General features: G+C 41.8%; 1 protein-coding gene across 1 annotated transcript; it reads right to left on the bottom strand.

Moving 5' to 3' along the window:
- Positions 1–12,198: 12,198 nt before the first annotated feature.
- On the bottom strand, positions 12,199–18,261 carry LOC134284936 (ankyrin-1-like). Its single transcript, XM_062844531.1, has one exon. The coding sequence runs from the start codon at positions 18,164–18,166 to the stop codon at positions 17,054–17,056; it is 1,113 nt and encodes a 370-aa protein (XP_062700515.1). The 5' UTR covers positions 18,167–18,261; the 3' UTR covers positions 12,199–17,053.
- Between the last annotated feature and the right edge of the window lie 6 nt (positions 18,262–18,267).

Raw genomic sequence — 18,267 nt, 5'->3', positions numbered from 1 at the left:
CACCACATACTCTGAAATGACCGTTACAAAGTTTTACACAAGGCAGAAAGCGAAGATAGACGTCTGTTCTCTGTGGTGGATCTGCAAGTTGATCTGCCCGCCTTCGCTTCTAGCCAGGACCCGAGCCTCCAGGGAAAATGAACAACCACAGAGAACAGACGTCCAAGCTCATGTAGTGCTGTTGTGTAAAGCATTGCAACGGTTGTTTTGAAATAACTGGGAATGTGGCCATTACGCGGCGCTGTCAAATTTCGAATCGTGGTACAAATTTGCCGTTGTTTTACTTTTTGGCGCTAGTGTCACCAAGTGTGCACCCTAGTATAGTTCCACCAAGAGAATGTGTTAGTCTTACTTGGAAAACATTAATTGAATTCTTGTTCAACTTGTTCCTTATTGAAAATAATGAAACTAATTATCAATGGGTTGTTCAAATTTTGTTGCTGGGTCAGTAAAATAATCATACACATCTTGTTATTTAAGCAAAAACAGCTCAGAATCTAAGTAGCAAAATTTAAAGGTGCGCGGATGAAATATTTCTTCAGAAAGCGCCATCATGGTGTCGAAACAAGTTTTTGAGTGGGAAAGTCACCGTCGATGTCGCTACTGAGCTTGTTTTTTCTTTACACAAGATTTTCAAGCAATTTTGTTCGAGCATGTTCGTCTGTTCTCTGTGGTGTAGTGTCTATAATAAGAAACAACACAGAGAACAGACATCCAGGCTAGAACAAATTTCATGCGGAAGGTTGTGTAATGATTTGAATCTTTACTCGAGTAAGGTTGCAAACCAATACACGATGACAACACTAACGCCACCAAATACCATATTGCCACAGTCAGTGGTGAATTGAAACATTTCAAGTGGTGAATTAAATTAGTATGGGAAATTAACCGATTGCAGCGCCACGGTATTGCCACTTGTGTTGCCGATTTCAAATGGCCGTTAAATTCCTTACACAGCTTCGGAACTGGACTTGGATGTCTGTTCTCTGTGGAAACAAGTTGAACAAGAATTCAATTAATGTTTTCCAAGTAAAACCAACACATTCTCTTGGTGGAACTATTCTAGGGTGCACACTTGGGGACACTAGCGCCAAAAGGTAAAACAACGGCAAATTGGTACCCCGATTCGAAATTTGACAGCGCCGCGTAATGGCCACATTCCCAGTTATTTCAAAACAACCGTTGCAATGCTTTACACAACTGCACTACATGAGCTTGGACGTCTGTTCTCTGTGATTTTGAGCCAAATCGAGCACGATAAAATGACCTGCGGAACGAAGGACTGGATATCATTCAAATTCCCATGTACTTACTTGATACACAGAGAACAGACGTCCAAGCTCATGTAGTGCAGTTGTGTAAAGCATTGCAACGGTTGTTGAAATAACTGGAAATGTGGCCATTACGCGGCGCTGTCAAATTTCGAATCGGGGTACAAATTTGCCGTTGTTTTACTATTTGGCGCTAGCGTCACCAAGTGTGCACCCTAGTATAGTTCCACCAAGAGAATGTGTTAGTTTTACTTGGAAAACATTAATTGAATTCTTGTTCAACTTGTTTCATATTGAAAATAATGAAAGTAATTATCAATGGGTTGTTCAAATTTTGTTGCTGGGTCAGAAAAATAATCATATACATCTTGTTATTTAAGCAAAAACAGCTCAGAATCTAAGTAGCAAAATTTAAAGGTGCGCTAGTGAAATATTTCTTCAGAAAGCGCCATCATGGTGTCGAAAGAAGTTTTTGAGTGGGAAAGTCACCGTCAATGTCGCTACTGAGCTTGTTTTTTTCTTTACACAAGATTTTCAAGAAATTTTGTTCGAGCATGTTCGTCTGTTCTCTGTGCTTGATACTTGATGGGCTACAATTCGTAGCGGGGAGTCTATGCCTAATGGAGCAGCCATCTCCACTAGTCTCGGTCCTGGCCCAATCGTTTCCAGTCACCCGAACGTTTGGAGTCCTTAGGTCTTCCACGAAGTGGACGGCCTTTTCCTGGTTCTCTGCTGAATATGATTTTAGTGTGTCGTTTCTCCTGCATACGAGCTACGTGCCCAACCCACCACAGCCTGCCCTGTTTTGTTCTCTTCACAATTTACACCCTTACACCCTCTACTTGGCACGTATTTCAGTCTTATAATTTCACCGGAAAACCATGTTCGACCATAATCTGCCATAACACGTTTCTCTTCACTGAATCGTACGCAACCTCGACATCAATAATCAGATGATGGGTCTGCAAGTTGATCCGCCCGCCTTCGCTTCTAGCCAGGACCCGAGCCAATGAACAACTTAGGGGCTGTCCATAAACCACGTGGTCATTTTTTTGGGACTTCTCAACCCCCCCCCCCCCCCCCCGTGGTCATTTGTCCATACAAAATTTTTTATTCGTCCATACAAAATGCTCATAGGCCGAACCCCCCCCCCCCCCCCCTTACGACCACGTGGTTTATGGACAGCCCCTTAATGCGGTAGCTGGTGGAACGCTTACTATTAGAGTCACAGAGAACAGACGTCCAAGCTCATGTAGTGCAGTTGTGTAAAGCATTGCAACGGTTGTTTTGAAATAACTGCGAATGTGGCTATTACGCGGCGCTGTTAAATTTCGAATCGGGGTACAAATTTGCCGTTGTTTTACCTTTTGGCGCTAGTGTCATCAAGTGTGCACCCTAGTATCACAGAGAACAGACATCAAGGCTAGAACAAATTTCATTCGGAAGGTTGTGGAAGGATTTGAATCTTTACTTGAGTAAGGTTGCAAACCAATACACGATGACAACACTAACGCCACCAAACACCATATTGCCACAGTCAGTGGTGAATTGAAACATTTCAAGTGGTGAATTAAATTAGTATGGAAAATTAACCGATTGCAGCGCCACGCTATTGCCACTTGTGTTGCCGATTTCAAATGGCCGTTAAATTCCTTACACAGTTTCGGAACTGGACTTGGATGTCTGTTCTCTGTGCTAGTATAGTTCCACCAAGAGAATGTGTTGGTTTTACTTGGAAAACATTAATTGAATTCTTGTTCAACTTGTTTCTTATTGAAAATAATGAAACTAATTATCAATGGGTTGCTCAAATTTTGTTGCTGGATTAGTGAAATAATCATAAACATCTTGTTATTTAAGCAAATACAGCTCAGAATCTGAGTAGGAAAATTTAAAGGTGCGCTAGTGAAATATTTCTTCAGAAAGCGCCATCATGTTGTCGAAACAAGTTTTTGAGTGGGAAAGTCATCGTCGATGTCGCTACTGAGCTTGTTTTTTCTTTACACAAGATTTTAAAGCAATTTTGTTCGAGCATGTTCGTCTGTTCTCTGTGTTAGAGCGTACTCCCCTTCTCAAAGTCATCCCTGACGGGCGTACCGCGAAGGTAAGGAAGAGAGAGAATGAGTTTTTAGTGGGTCGATCCCCACATTACCCGAGGAACCACCTGTTGATTGATCAGCAGTTTTCGCATTCTATATAAAAAAGGAGAGAATGGGAGAAGAGTTTTCCAGGAGTTTTCGAAGAAACCTACTCAAAAAAAATAACATACTGCTGTGACTTTCATTTATTTATTCATTTGTTTACTTAGTATAACAGCATTTTCACATATCCTGCACTATATCAAAGAATTGGGTTGTTAGTGTATAAACTATTGCTAATTGAAAGAACTCATTTTTCTGAGTGTAACGTAATTTTATTCGATTTCAATACCTTTGTTTTGATGGTTAAATTAACAAAACAGTTTTAATTTTCGTGGATAAAATGACAGTTCAACCCGAACAAATAAAATTCCCCATACAAACTTTGAATGCATTTTAAAAATAGTTCCCCGACTCCAAAAATTATGAAACTTTGGATTTCGACTATTTTTTTGGGTGGAGAATCCGATTATGAAATAATATTATAATATAATAATATACGCATACCCATAAAGAACGCAATAGAAATATGTGAAAATTCGTTCAATTAATACATAGGCATTGTTTATTATAGAGAGACATGATTCGCTTTAAATGTTCAAATGTTTTCTTGTCTATTCGATGATCGTTTATAACTAATAGACTGTGATCTCTCAGTTGTATTCCATGGCAGCTTGAAAAATATACTTGACAGGAGGTTTGCGAAATCAATGCGATGGGATGCATTAGCGATGACTTGTTTGAAGGCTCAAGCATCCGTCATCATTTTTCGGGAAACAAAAGGCAGTTTTTTCACTGTAATGGCTACCCTAATAAACCAACACAATACACGCACCGTAATGTAGACGGTTCAACAATACCGCATACTGTTCGAACTGTATCCCGAATAGGCGCTTAAGCAAATCTTATGGTTATCGTTTATGCGGGTAGTTTCCACTTCGTACGTAATGTGCAAAAAGATAGGACAAGTAATGATTCCGCATCAAAATTACTTGAGCAGTTCGCAGCCGGCAAGTAAGGAAGAAATGTCACTTTTCCTTGAGAAATAATTGAACGGAATATTTTTCCGCACGGAAAAGTGACAGCTCCATTTGATTTGCCCGGCAGGCGTTACGAGCGTTACACAATTTTCATTTCTTTCCAGCTGCGGACCGCTCAAGAAATTTTAACAGCGAAATCATTTCTTGACCGTTCCTTGGCCTATATTTTTCCACAGTACTTATCAGGTGCGTACTACCCTTTAACACAGAGAACAGACGAACATGCTCGAACAAAATTGCTTGAAAATCTTGTGTAAAGAAAAAAACAAGCTCAGTAGCGACATCGACGGTGACTTTCCCACTCAAAAACTTGTTTCGACACCATGATGGCGCTTTCTGAAGAAATATTTCACTAGCGCACCTTTAAATTTTCCTACTCAGATTCTGAGCTATATATGCTTAAATAACAAGATGTTTATGATTATTTCACTAATCCAGCAACAAAATTTGAGCAACCCATTGATAATTAGTTTCATTATTTTCAATAATAAACAATTTGAACAAGAATTCAATTATTGTTTTCCAAGTAAAAACAACACATTCTCTTGGTGGAACTATACTATCGTGCACACTTGGTGACACTAGCGCCAAAAGCTAAAACAACGGCAAATTTGTACCCCGATTCAAAATGTGACAGCGCCGCGTAATGGCCACATTCCCAGTTATTTCAAAACAACCGTTGCAATGCTTTACACAACTGCACTACATGAGCTTGGACGTCTGTTCTCTGTGCCTTTAATTCGTTTGGCTTGCTTTGGCAGCGTCTTGTCAATGAACATTTGAATTTGTGTATTGCGGCGCTCATAATAAATCCACATTGGGCGGCGGCGATATGCCCGCGAGGAGATTCCCGCGATACAGACGCAATGTCAAAATCGAACAGATACTGTCACCCACCCAGCAGCATCGCAGCAGCCTTCAGGCCGTTCATATCAAAACAAAAGTTTACACAATGGCAACTCAGGTGGCCAGAAATCGTAATAATATTTATCGCGACATTGATTCAAATACGCATACGCATCACCTCGTCGGCTTTGTGTTTAATAATCGTGATGTTATTTAGTGATGCTGCAGGGGGATGCGGCTTCATCTTTTCCATTTCCACATTGCGTCTGTATCGCGTGCATCTCGTCGCGGCTATATCGCCGCAGCCTCATGTGGATTTGATATAAGCGCCGCATGCAGATTTTCTGACCATCAGATCGCTCATAGTGGTGCGGTCATATTTTTGCAACATGATGGAAAAGAAGAAGACAAACGCGTTTCGCGGATTTATCTTGCAAGGCACAATTCGCCTTGACGGAGGCTCTCTGAGAGAATTGCGCTGTGCGTGAAATCAATTTTTTTAACATGGGAAAGGATAGGAGCTGCATTTTCAAATGCTTCTAAAATATTTTAGGGACTTCAGATTGAAAAAAGTAATAATGTTTTGCAATATACTTTCAATTAGCTACATTATAACTGGTTTTAGACAAAAGTTTTTAAATCACAATGTTATGTCTATAATATAGCGTATCAAAATCTCATTCGATAACATTAAGAACGTTTTGCTTGAAAAAATTTCTATAAAGAATTAGAAGCATTTGAAAATGCAGCTCCTATCCTTTCCCATGTTAAAAAAAAATGTTTTCACGCAAGCGCAATTCTCTCAGAGAGCCTCCGTCAAGGCGAATAGACATTTCAATCGAACGACGCCAACTGTTATTCGGTTGAAAAAGAGAAGAGAGAATGCGTGTGAAGAGCGGAAGAGCCTCCGACGCCGGCCGAGTGCTGGATGCGGCATTCAACTATGCCGCGATCGGTGAACGAAAGAAAATCGAGATGAGTCGTTAGTTAATCGGACATTGCAGAGCGCATCGGACGTGTTGGTTCACGACAAGGATGGCAACAATCGTAGAAAGAACTAGCTTTTCTTTCGTACCACCGCAATATCTGTTGAAATTATGTTTCATAACAAATCCGGAAATCAAAACAAAAACAAAAATAGAGTTGCCAAATTTCAATGCGCAAGATGTTGTATGGTGACCAGTTTTTCGAATTAAAAGTTTACCCCGGTTATTCGACAACAGTCGGTGTCGTATTAGCGAGGTAAATAATACGGAAACTGATTTTAGAAGCATCAGTTTTCACTGTTTTGGGCACTTCAATGTATTTGGACACTCTTCAGTATATATTTTGAACACCCGGTATTTGAACTCGTTTGAAACTATTTTGGAAGAACTTTCCGCTTGAATATGGATTACATTTTAATTACTTTTTTTTTTTTTTTATTTTTTTACTTAATCATTTATTTAAGGCTCATGCGCCAACAGGCATAACGGAGCCGAATTCAGTTAAAACTATTTACAATTTCATGTTTTTGTCTTATAAACTATGTTAGTTTTGGGGAACCGAAAAACTCGCGGTTTGGTCGAGGTTAGGGGGGAACAAAAATATTTGAGGAAAGGATAGGGTGTTGGGGTTTTTCGTTGACACGTGACAGCTAAGTGTGGCGTATTGCTGCTGGTCAAACGTAGAGTGGACAGACAACCTGTAACGATACAAACAGACGATTTTCGAAGGGACACGAGGTGGACAAGTGGAGCAACAAGACTGGGTATATCAAACAAAGTCACGAGGTGGACAAGTGGAACAACAAGACGGGGATATCAAACGAAGACTTCAGCTTGCTTCAAGAAGTCGTACACAAGCTTCATATACTCAAGATCAAGTTTACCCAACACATCTCTAATGTCTTCCTTTTCTGGTTTCCCTCGGGCCCTGAGGGATGCACATAAATCGGATCTGGCAATACCGTATTCGGGACATTCCCACACAACATGGTTGATATCTTGATAGCCTGCACCACAGCTACAACGATTGCTATCTGTGAGCCCTATTCGATAGAAATGCGAGCCCAGAGAGTAGTGATTGGACATAAGTCGACACATTATCTTGATAAAATCTCGACCCATATCCAACCCCTTGAACCACGCCGTCTTCGATACCTGTGGGAGAATTGAATGTAACCACCTGCCCAACTCTCCTGCATCCCATTTTTGTTGCCAACTGACCAAGGCATGCTGACGAGCAATCGAAAAAAATTCATTAAAGACGATATGACGCTCATAAATATCGCCTTCCATAGCGCCCACCTTGGCGAGTGAGTCCGCTTTCTCATTGCCCGGGATCGAGCAATGCGAAGGGACCCAAACCAAGGTGATGTTATATGCTTGATTCGATAGAGCACTCAAAAATGATCGTATTTCGCTTAGGAAATACGTGGAGTGCTTTACCGGCCTCATTGAACGAATAGCCTCAATTGAACTGAGGCTATCCGTGAAAATGAAATATTGATCAGAGGGAAGAGAGGCGATTCGCTCTAATGCGTAGTGTATAGCCGCTAATTCTGCGACATATACTGAGCAAGGACTTTGAAGTTTATAGGCGGCGCTATGAAGCTCATTAAATACACCAAATCCAGTGGAATCATTTGTTTTTGACCCGTCAGTGAAAAACCTTCTGTCACAACTGATATGACCAAACTTGCTTGCAAAAATTTTTGGAATGTGCTCCGATTGGAGCGGATCTGGGATTCCACGGATTTCTTGCATCATGGTCAGATCAAAACCTATAGTGGAATTGGAGAAGTCTGGGAAGCAATCGCGGTTGGGAACGTTCAATGAAGGGTGAACCTCCAGAGTCATGTACGAGTAGTACACTGTCATAAACTTTGTTTGATGAATTCGTTCGATCAGCTTCTCAAAGTTTTCAATTACCAATGGATTCAGCACCTCACAGCGGATGAGGAACCTTAACGACAGTTCCACGAAACGATCTGATAAAGGGAGTACTGCTGCTAGTACCTCCAAACTCATTGTGTGCGTCGAGTTCATGCAGCCTAACGCGATCCGAAGACAACGATACTGGATACGCTCTAGCTTCAGGATGTGTGTTTTCGCGGCGGACTGAAAGCAAAAGCTACCGTATTCGAGAACCGACAGTATCGTTGTACGATAAAGCTTTATCAGATCTTCCGGGTGGGCTCCCCACCATGTTCCGGTGAGTGTACGCATGAAGTTGATTCGTTTTTGGCACTTCTGATACAGATAATTAATGTGCTTTCCCCAGGTGCCTTTAGAGTCGAACCAGACCCCTAGATACATATGTGAAAGAGCTTGAGAGAGTTCCTTACCCAAAAATTGAAGCTCTAGATCGGCTGGATCTCGCTTCCTAGAAAAGACAACTAACTCAGTTTTCTCCGGAGAGAATTCGATACCCAGCTTTACAGCCCAAGCAGACAAATTGTCCAGAGTATCTTGCAATGGTCCTTGCAGAGCTTCCGCCTCTGGTCCGGTGATAGAAACCACGGCGTCATCCGCAAGCTGTCTTAACGTGCAATTTTCCACGAGACATTCGTCGATATCTCTGACGTAAAAATTGTAAAGAAGAGGGCTTAAGCATGAGCCCTGGGGGAGACCCATGTAACTAATTCGTGAAGTTGCCGAGGTTCCATGAGAGAAAAACATGTGCTTCTCAGACAACAAGTTGTACAAGTAGTTGTTTAAAATCGGAGAAAGCCCACAATCGTGGAGTTTGTCTGAAAGGACATCAACGCAAACTGCATCAAAAGCCCCCTTAATATCCAAAAATACTGAACCCATTTGCTCTTTCTGAGCGTAGGCCAGTTGAATTTCTGTAGAAAGCAGCGCCAGACAATCGCTCGTTCCCTTGCCTCTGCGGAAACCGAATTGAGTATCTGAAAGAAGGCCTTTCGATTCAACCCATGTGTCGAGCCGATGGAGAATCATCTTCTCTAGCAGCTTCCGTAAGCACGACAACATCGCAATAGGACGGTACGAGTTGTGATCCGACGCGGGCTTCCCGGGCTTTTGAATGGCGATAACCCTCACTCGTCTCCAGTCATCCGGAACAGTGTTGCTTTCCAAGAATATATTGAACAAATTCAACAAGCGCCTCTTCGCGACGTCTGGGAGGCTTTTGAGCAAGTTGAACTTTATTCTATCCATTCCTGGGGCAGAGTTGTTACATGATAGAAGCGCGAGAGAGAATTCTAGCATCGAAAAGGGTGAATCCATCGCATTCCTTTCGGGTGGATAACGACGAATATTCGCTTGTACTTGGACCGAATCCGGACAGACTTTCTTTGCGAAATCGAAAATCCATCGAGGCGAGCTTTCTCGATCCTCATTTACTGATACCGCGTTGCGCATTCTCCTTCCCACCGTCCAGAGAGTCCGCATTGACGTCTCCCGCGATAAGCCGTTGACGAAATTCCTCCAATAACCACGTTTTTTCGCCTTTACGAGGTTCTTGAAAATCTCGTCAAGAGAGGAATACCGCTCGTAGTTCTCCCGTGTACCGCGCTTCCGATATATTTTAAACGCGGCGGACCTATCGCGATAGGCTCCGGTACATTCTTCATCCCACCACAGTGTGGGGGGTCTTCGCCGTATCGAAGTTCCCGGAACCGGCCTACGCTGCGCTTGAAGAGCACTTTCGACGATTAACCCGGACAAGAATTGGTATTCTTCCTGCGGCGGAAGAACGTCAACCGACTGCTCGCCCTCTGAGACCAATTCAGCATATTTGCCCCAGTCGATATGCTTCGTAAGGTCATACGCGACGTCGATCTGGCGAGCCTGACACGAATCATTGGTAACTGAAATTTTGATTGGCAGATGATCACTACCATGGGGATCCTGAATTACATTCCACGTGCAATCCAATGATAGTGAATTCGAACATATTGAGAGGTCTAACATGCTTGGAGGATCTGGAGGTTTAATTCGCGTTGCTTCCCCGGAGTTCAAAATTGTCAAGTTGAAATAGTCGCAGAGGTCATATATCAGGGTTGCGCGATTGTCGTCCTTCGGAGACCCCCAGGCTGTTCCGTGTGCATTAAAATCTCCTAGGATCAACCAAGGCGCAGGCATAGCACAGCATATTTCCGCAAGATCTCTTCGAGATACTCTAGCGCTGGGCGGTATGTACACACTGGCTACACTGAAACTTTTACCTTTTATAGTAACGTGACTTGCAACTATTTCAGTGTCGTTCATCGGGGGGAAATCAATTCTATAAAATGAATGGAGCTTTTTGATCCCCAAGATCACCCCTCCATATCCATCCCCTCGATCACAACGAATAATATTAAAATCGTGGAAGGAGATATCTTTATCGGAAGTAAGCCATGTTTCACTGAGCGCAAATATGTCACAACGTGTTCTGTGAACTAAAAATTTGAAAGCATCCATGTTTTTAATTAAGCTTCTACAATTCCACTGTAGGACTTCTATCATATCTCCGACCTCACTGGACAAATTAGCCATCGAAAGATATGAAAGATTCAAGAATCGGCCAGTTTGAAGCCAGTTGCTTCAGAAGAGGTTTCACAAAAGGAAGTGCTATGTTTAATAAACTTCTTATAGCGGGTGAGATATTCAAAGTTTCGAAGATGATATCCACTATCCCAGAAAGAGTCAATTTTCCAGAAAGGTCGACTGGATTCTGCCGACGTTCCTGTTGACTAGGTTGTTGGGTTTCTGGGCGAAAAACTGGAGCAACTGGGGTTTTAGATGCTCCCGGAAGTGACGGAAAATCTCCAGCCGAAAATTTGAAACCTGGAGGCGATACCTTTTTGGTGTTTCCGCCCCTTCTTGATTTTACCAGAGGGGTTTGAAGAGCTGGTTGAGCAACAGGAACGCTTTGAGAAGCTCGCTGTTGCATGTGCCGTTTTGCAACAGCTCGCTTCCTTTTCGTCCCTGTCTCAATTATAGTGTACTCTACACCACCCTCAGAGTCAGAACCTTGGTCGTTATCCGGCAGGGCTGCATAAATATTAGTACTAGTGGAAGGTTGGGCTAATGAAACAGCAGCCGGGGCGATCTTTTTCAGCATTTCTGCATAAGATCGCCTTGACCGCTGTTTTAAGGAGTTTATGGAATGTTTCTCCCGCTCTACATACTTCGGGCATGCACTGAGCTCGTGGGGAGGAGATTCGCCACAAGTGGCACATTTTGGCTCCGTATTGCAGGAGCCCTCCGCGTGTTGTTCGCCACACATACTGCAACGTGGTTTATTGCAACAGTAAAGTGCGGTGTGGCCCAACTGCTGACATTTTGCACAGTGCATTACCTTCGGTTCGTAGAGACGAACAGGTAGTCGAAGAAGCCCAACCACGAGAACGCTCGGAAGAGCGGAGCCGGAGAAGGTCACCCGGAAAGAGTTGGACGGTTGTTTTGAGCCGTCAGATTGTGCCTTGTTCATTTGAACGGCCTCAAGTACTGGAACCAGTGGGACGGCACGATTTTTAAACCCACCAGCTCCAGACATGATTGCAGCACAGGTTAAATTATCTTCGGTGACCACTCCGTAGCACTCTATCTCGAGGCTAGGCAGATATGTTTTATATTCCCGCGTAAAGAGCTCAAAGTTAGCGATCTTGTTCGCTTGTTCGCGGTCACTTACCGTGACACGCAGCTTGTCACGGCTGGGTGAGTCTATCTCCAGAACCCCACGAAACGATTTTGCCAGATCATTTGCGATTTGTAATTTGTTTAATTTTTTTCCATTCGGTTTGGGCCGAAAGAAAACCAGAAAGGGACCCTTAGATCCGGGTGGATAAACTTTCGTGCGGGGGCTCACCGGGTTAGAAGAAGATCCAGGGACAGAGGAGAATACAGGTGGCTGAGAGGAAATACAAGGCTGAGATAAATTTGTAGCCAAGGGAGTTTTTACCATGGGCTGGGACCGTGTTTCTTTCACCAAAGAACTAATTGGAACAATTCCGGAAGAAACAACACAACGTACATGGGGAACCCCTGGATCGTTTTCATGATCGCCAGTCTCCATGGCATCAGAATTCTGAATTTGTTCTATTGAAATAGTGGACAGACCAGAGCCTGTCTCATCATCGGATGAAATTACGAGATCCGGTGAACCCCCACCAGTGTCATTCGTTTCCATGCAGGCCTATTTTATTATACCTTATGCCAGATAATGGCAATAAAAACCAATATAAGAACAAATTTAACCAACCAGATGTTCAATATAAAGTTAAACCGGGAGAACGAGAAAAAAAAACACCAATCCAAAAAAACGTTTACCAACTTAAATATCTATAAAAAAAAATATTGAAAGAGAAAAAAAAAGAAAAACAAAAAAAAACAAAGAAAGAGAAGGATAGCAACTAAAAAAAATAATTCGAAGACGTGGTCCTACCTGAATTCAACCAATAGTCCTACGTCGAAAAAAACAACTAAGTCAAAAAAGCAAAAAAAAAACAGAAAAAAAGTTTTTTGAACCACTGTGGTAGGAATGCGGCAGATCAAAACAGAGTCAAACCAAAAAAGTACTCTCAACACCAGTTCTAATATGACGTAGAGTGATATCGGGAAAAAGGGCAAGAAAAGGATAGCAACTTCAAAAAAAATCAATTCAATGTTTGTATCTACTTAAATACTAATATAATATAAGAAAATATTGAAAAAAAAACAAAAAAAATCCAAGAATAGAAAGGATAGCAACTCAAAAAAAAAACTTAAAACTAAAAAAATAGTGCGATATAATGGGCCGTGAACCGGGAGGAACTACTGTACCATCGAAACTCTAATCGAAATAAAATTATTACTGCGAGCTAGACGGGGGACTGGGAAACAATAGAGCGGCAAAAAAGATACAAGATACTCAACTGGTCTGTGCACAGCCTTTGTATACCTATATGTAGGTAGGTCGCTGTTTGTGACGATGGCTTAGGCTGCTGCTGCTGCTGTTTTGCGCTGCTGACCTTTGTCGTCGACCTTCTCGCTTCGTCGTTACCGGCGTCGTCGTCGTCGTCGTCGTCGTTGTCGTCGTGCGCCGTTTATTATGTGGCAATTATGCTTGCCTGATGTGGGTTAAAGCTGTACGAGCTACTTATGCAGCACGCTTCCCAAATCGGAAGGATTCGCCTTGCGGCACTACACTCCGCACTAGTAGGAAAACTAATGATATAAAAAAACCTCAGCTCGAGGGGCAAAAAAAACTCTACTAATAACGAATGCTACCGCGCGAAGAGAAACGGACATTCACATCCGACTCGTTCCAAAAACCGACAGGGAATGAATTTTAATTACTTGATTGACAAAGACTGATTAGACAAACAATGACTATTTTGTATGGACAAATTAAAATGTTTGTATGGACTAATGACCAGGGGGGGGGGGGGGTTTGGAAAGTCCCTAAAAAATTACCACGTGGTTTATGGACAGCCCCTAAGGAACTGTCAGAATGTGCGTGAAAAAAAAAGCAAAAAATATTTCCCTCTCGTTTTTTCTCACGTAAACCTTCACGCACATTCTGCAACTTCGTAGTCGCGAATGACAGTTTAGCGTTTGCGCCTTTGTTCGGCAGATGTAAACAGTGGCATACACGGATCTGTCAACTGAAAAGGCCTATATGGACGCATCATACGAAACCGTATACAGGCGGGTTCGTTCATGGCGGGCTCGTTAGTAGAGGTTGATTCGATGGTTGGGTGTTTACCGGTCGGGGCAAAACCAAAGTAAAAAGAGGTAAAAAGCAATGTCAATGTCAAAATCGATGTCAAAACGAGTTTGGCGTCTAACCGCCATCGCGCAGTTCCTATACAAAAATAACGTTTTTGCAGCGACAGTTACGCTGCTAATGTTGCTACACTGAAAGGCGGCTTGCGGTTGAAATCAATATTCTGAGGGTCAATTTGAATACACAACGTCACAAAATTTGTGCAGACTGAGTTTCGTTTCAATTCGCCCCCCAAAACGACGATTCGACCGCTTGGGAGTGTTGTCGTCGTCGTGATGATGCTTCCCGAAAGCAATGTCAAATTCGTTCGGGGTTTCAAAACATTGGAAAGAAATTCATTATTTTTACAGTCAGATTGAGATTTGCGAGTAAATGAGTGTGATCCGAAGGTATAACTGTTTATTCTGAGCATAACAGTATTTTTTACGGCCTTGAAAACTAATTAGAAGTACGATATTTTTGGGTCTGAAAATCGTTCAGGCGAAGTGGATAGCAAATCTAACCTAGAATATCCTACAATTCTAACCTCAACTCCTCACTTGCACAAGCCGGATCTCATTTTTCACGGAAATGGTGGAACAAAATGCAAAACTAATGTACGTGCGACCGAGGGAATTGAAAGTTCTACCATTCCCACTTAAAAAATTTGTCGAATGTGGGTTGTAAGTATTGAGCTTTGCAAGGATTTCGCGACGATCGTGCAAATGTTCAATCTTTGACAACACAATGCTCACACATCCAACAACAAAGGAAATAGTGCATAAACAAACCGATTAGTCGAAACACCCAAAATAACGCTCCGTTACTGGAAAACTGTAGCGGCGACATCAACCAATGTATGCTGAAATCGGTGTTCATATTTTGTGGTGGGACAATTTTGTTTGCCTGTGCGTCGTATTTGGTGCAAGATCGTCAATAGGAAAAATAAAATAATTCCCCCAACAGATTATGTTGATAGGTATGTGAAAAAAGGTAAACATCATCAGTTCGGTAGTTGCGCTACCGAAACAAAGATGGGTAACAGTATGTTTTGTTTTGCCCTTGAAAGCCAATACAAAAGATTATTGTGCCTGCAGAAGAAAAAAGTGGAAACGACCTGTCGCCACAGAGAACAGACGAACATGCTCGAACAAAATTGCTTGAAAATCTTGTGTTAAGAAAAAACAAGCTCAGTAGCGACATCGACGGTGACTTTCCCACTCAAAAACTTGTTTCGACACCATGATGGCGCTTTCTGAAGAAATATTTCACTAGCGCACCTTTAAATTTTCCTACTCAGATTCTGAGCTATATTTGCTTAAATAACAAGATGTTTATGATTAATTCACTAATCCAGCAACAAAATTTGAGCAACCCATTGATAATTAGTTTCATTATTTTCAATAATAAACAAGTTGAACAAGAATTCAATTATTGTTTTCCAAGTAAAAACAACACATTCTCTTTATGGAACTATACTATCGTGCACACTTGATGACACTAGCGTCAAAAGCTAAAACAACGGCAAATTTGTACCCCGATTCAAAATGTGACAGCGCCGCGTAATGGCCACATTCCCAGTTATTTCAAAACAATCGTTGCAATGCTTTACACAACTGCACTACATGAGCTTGGACGTCTGTTCTCTGTGGTGTCGCTAGACTTGACACCTGTCGCCAGCAACGATCCTGGTATATTTTTCGACTGTTGTCTTGATTGATAATGTGACAAAACTTCGCAAACGATATGGAGGATAAAAGCAACTTGTTGATGCACGGTATTTAAAATTTTCAAAATTGAATAATGAATAGTATGTAAAGTGTCAAAAGTGCAAAGTTTAACAGAAAAAAAACACTGAGTTTTGTGAAGAATTGAATTCTTCAGGGCATGGACCAAGACAACTTACAGTAGGTGATGCACCATGGTTTTTATTTGCGTTTCCGGTACATTTAATCCCTCACATCCAGCGCTTGAAAACATGGCCACACGCAAAAGGAGTAAATGTTCCTCCTACCGTTTCTTCGTACTGGGTAAACAAGTTTGTCTAATTTATTCTTTGTCAGTGGACCCATTCAGCCTCACAAAATCTCTTTACCTGACGGTTCCGGGAGGCCTGAAATCAAACGCATCGTTGTGTCCCGCAATCGATGATGCGAACAATTACAATCAGAATGCGATGATTGTTGAGGTGAGGTGTAAGATCGAATGCGTCTATAATATATAAGAACTAAAATTTATTCGAACAATGCTTCGAAATTATGGATTGAGAGAGTGAGCACCTCGGTGAGCACGTACAAAGCCAGCTGGAGGTTAACAGTGATGAAGATTACGGAACGTCACAGTTGCTATGACAGTTCACATTGACGTCGCTGGAAACGTCGCGTCGCTGGACAGTCCAGCGAATGGATTACCCGCTTGGCGCACACCTACAGTTGATCAGCAGGAGTAAATCCATTTTATTTTGTATGGTGAAAAGCATCTAAACTTGAATTACTTGAAATAGAAAGCTTTTTCTGAAAAAATATTTGGTAGGCTTAATAGTAGTCACCGTTGTGCACAACCACTACCAAACATTTTTTCGAATAATGTATTCCACTTTGATAAATTTGCCTTTAGATGCTATTCGCCATACAATATTTTTGCGATTTACTTTTAGCGATTTTTCGCGCATAGAAGCTAGCGCCACATTGATCGATGCGGAGACTCACCCTTTAATAATGGACTACCCGCTTTGCGCGCAGCCACAGTTGATCAGCAGGAGTAAATCAATTTAATTTTGTATGGCGAAATGCATCTAAACTTGAATTACTTGAAATACAAAGCTTTTACCGAAAAAATATTTGGTAGGCTTAATAGTGGTCACCATTGTGTACAACCACTACCAAATATTTTTTCGAATAATATATTCCATTTTGAAGAATTTGCCTTTAGATGGTATTCGCCATACAATATTTTTGCGATTTACTTTTAGCGATTTTTCGCGCATAGAAGCTAGCGCCACATTGGTCGATGCGGAGAGTAGGAAAACAGCCGATGTAGTTAATTCATTGACGACGTCTTCATGACCTTTGCGGCATGCCTAATGAAGCGGCTTGAACTTGTTTTCAGTCGATGCGTCAATGTTGTCTTTTTCCTTAATTAATATCTCCTCAACCTCTTTATGGCCATTGCGGCATGCCCAATGAAGCGGTGTGGAATTCTTGTCAGTCAATGCATCAATGTTGGCTTTTTCCCTAAGTAATATTTTCACGACCTCTTTATGACCATTGCGGCATGCCCAATGAAGCGGTGTGAAATTCCTGTGAGTCATAGCGTCAATATTGGAGCTTTTCCTCAATAATATTTCTACAATCTCTCTATGACCATTGCGGCATGCCCAATGAAGCGGTGTGAACTTGTTTTCAGCCAGTGCGTCAATGTTTGCTTTTCCTCTTATTAATATGTCCACTACCTCTTTATGACCATTGCGGCATGCCCAATGAAGCGGTGTGAAATTCCTGTGAGTCAAAGCGTCAATATTGGAGTTTTTCCTCAATAATATGTCTACAATCTCTCTATGACCATTGCGGCATGACCAATGAAGCGGTGTGAAATTCTTGTGAGTCAATGCGCCAATGTTGGCCTTTTTCCTAATTAATTTTTTCACAATCTCTTTATGACCATTGCGACATGCAAAATGAAGCGGTGTGAACCCGTTTTCAGTCAGTGCGTCAATGTTTGATTTTCCTCTTATTAATATTTCCACAACCTCTTTATGACCATTGCGACATGCCCAATGAAGCGGTGTGAAATTCTTGTGAGTCAATGCGTCAATGTTGGCCTTTTCCTTTATTAATATTTCAACTACCTCTTTATGACCATTCTCGCATGCCAAATGAAGCGGTGCGAACTTGTTTTCAGCCATTGCGTCAATGTTTGCTTTTCCTTTCATTAATATTTCCACTACCTCTTTATGACCATTGCGACATGCCCAATGAAGCGGTGTGAAATTCTTGTGAGTCAATGCGTCAATGTTGGCTTTTTCCCTAATTAATATTTCCACAACCTCTTTATGACCATGCAAACATGCCAAATGAAGTGGTGTCAAGTCATTGTAATCGTAGGTGCAAATGTTGACTTCTTCTCCTACAAATATTTCTACTGCCTCTTTAAGACCACTCATACATGCCAAATGAAGCGGTGTCCATCCCATGGGATCCAATGCAACAATTTTGGCTTTTTCTCTCAACAATATTTCCGCAATTTCTTTATGACCATTTTGACATGCCAAAAGAAGCGGTGTACAGTTCCAGC

The sequence above is a fragment of the Aedes albopictus genome, chromosome 1 (genome assembly GCF_035046485.1).
Source record: "Aedes albopictus strain Foshan chromosome 1, AalbF5, whole genome shotgun sequence".
Taxonomy (NCBI): domain Eukaryota; kingdom Metazoa; phylum Arthropoda; class Insecta; order Diptera; family Culicidae; genus Aedes; species Aedes albopictus.
Note: the sequence above shows the minus strand (reverse complement) of the source record. Positions and strands in the feature narration are given on the sequence as shown.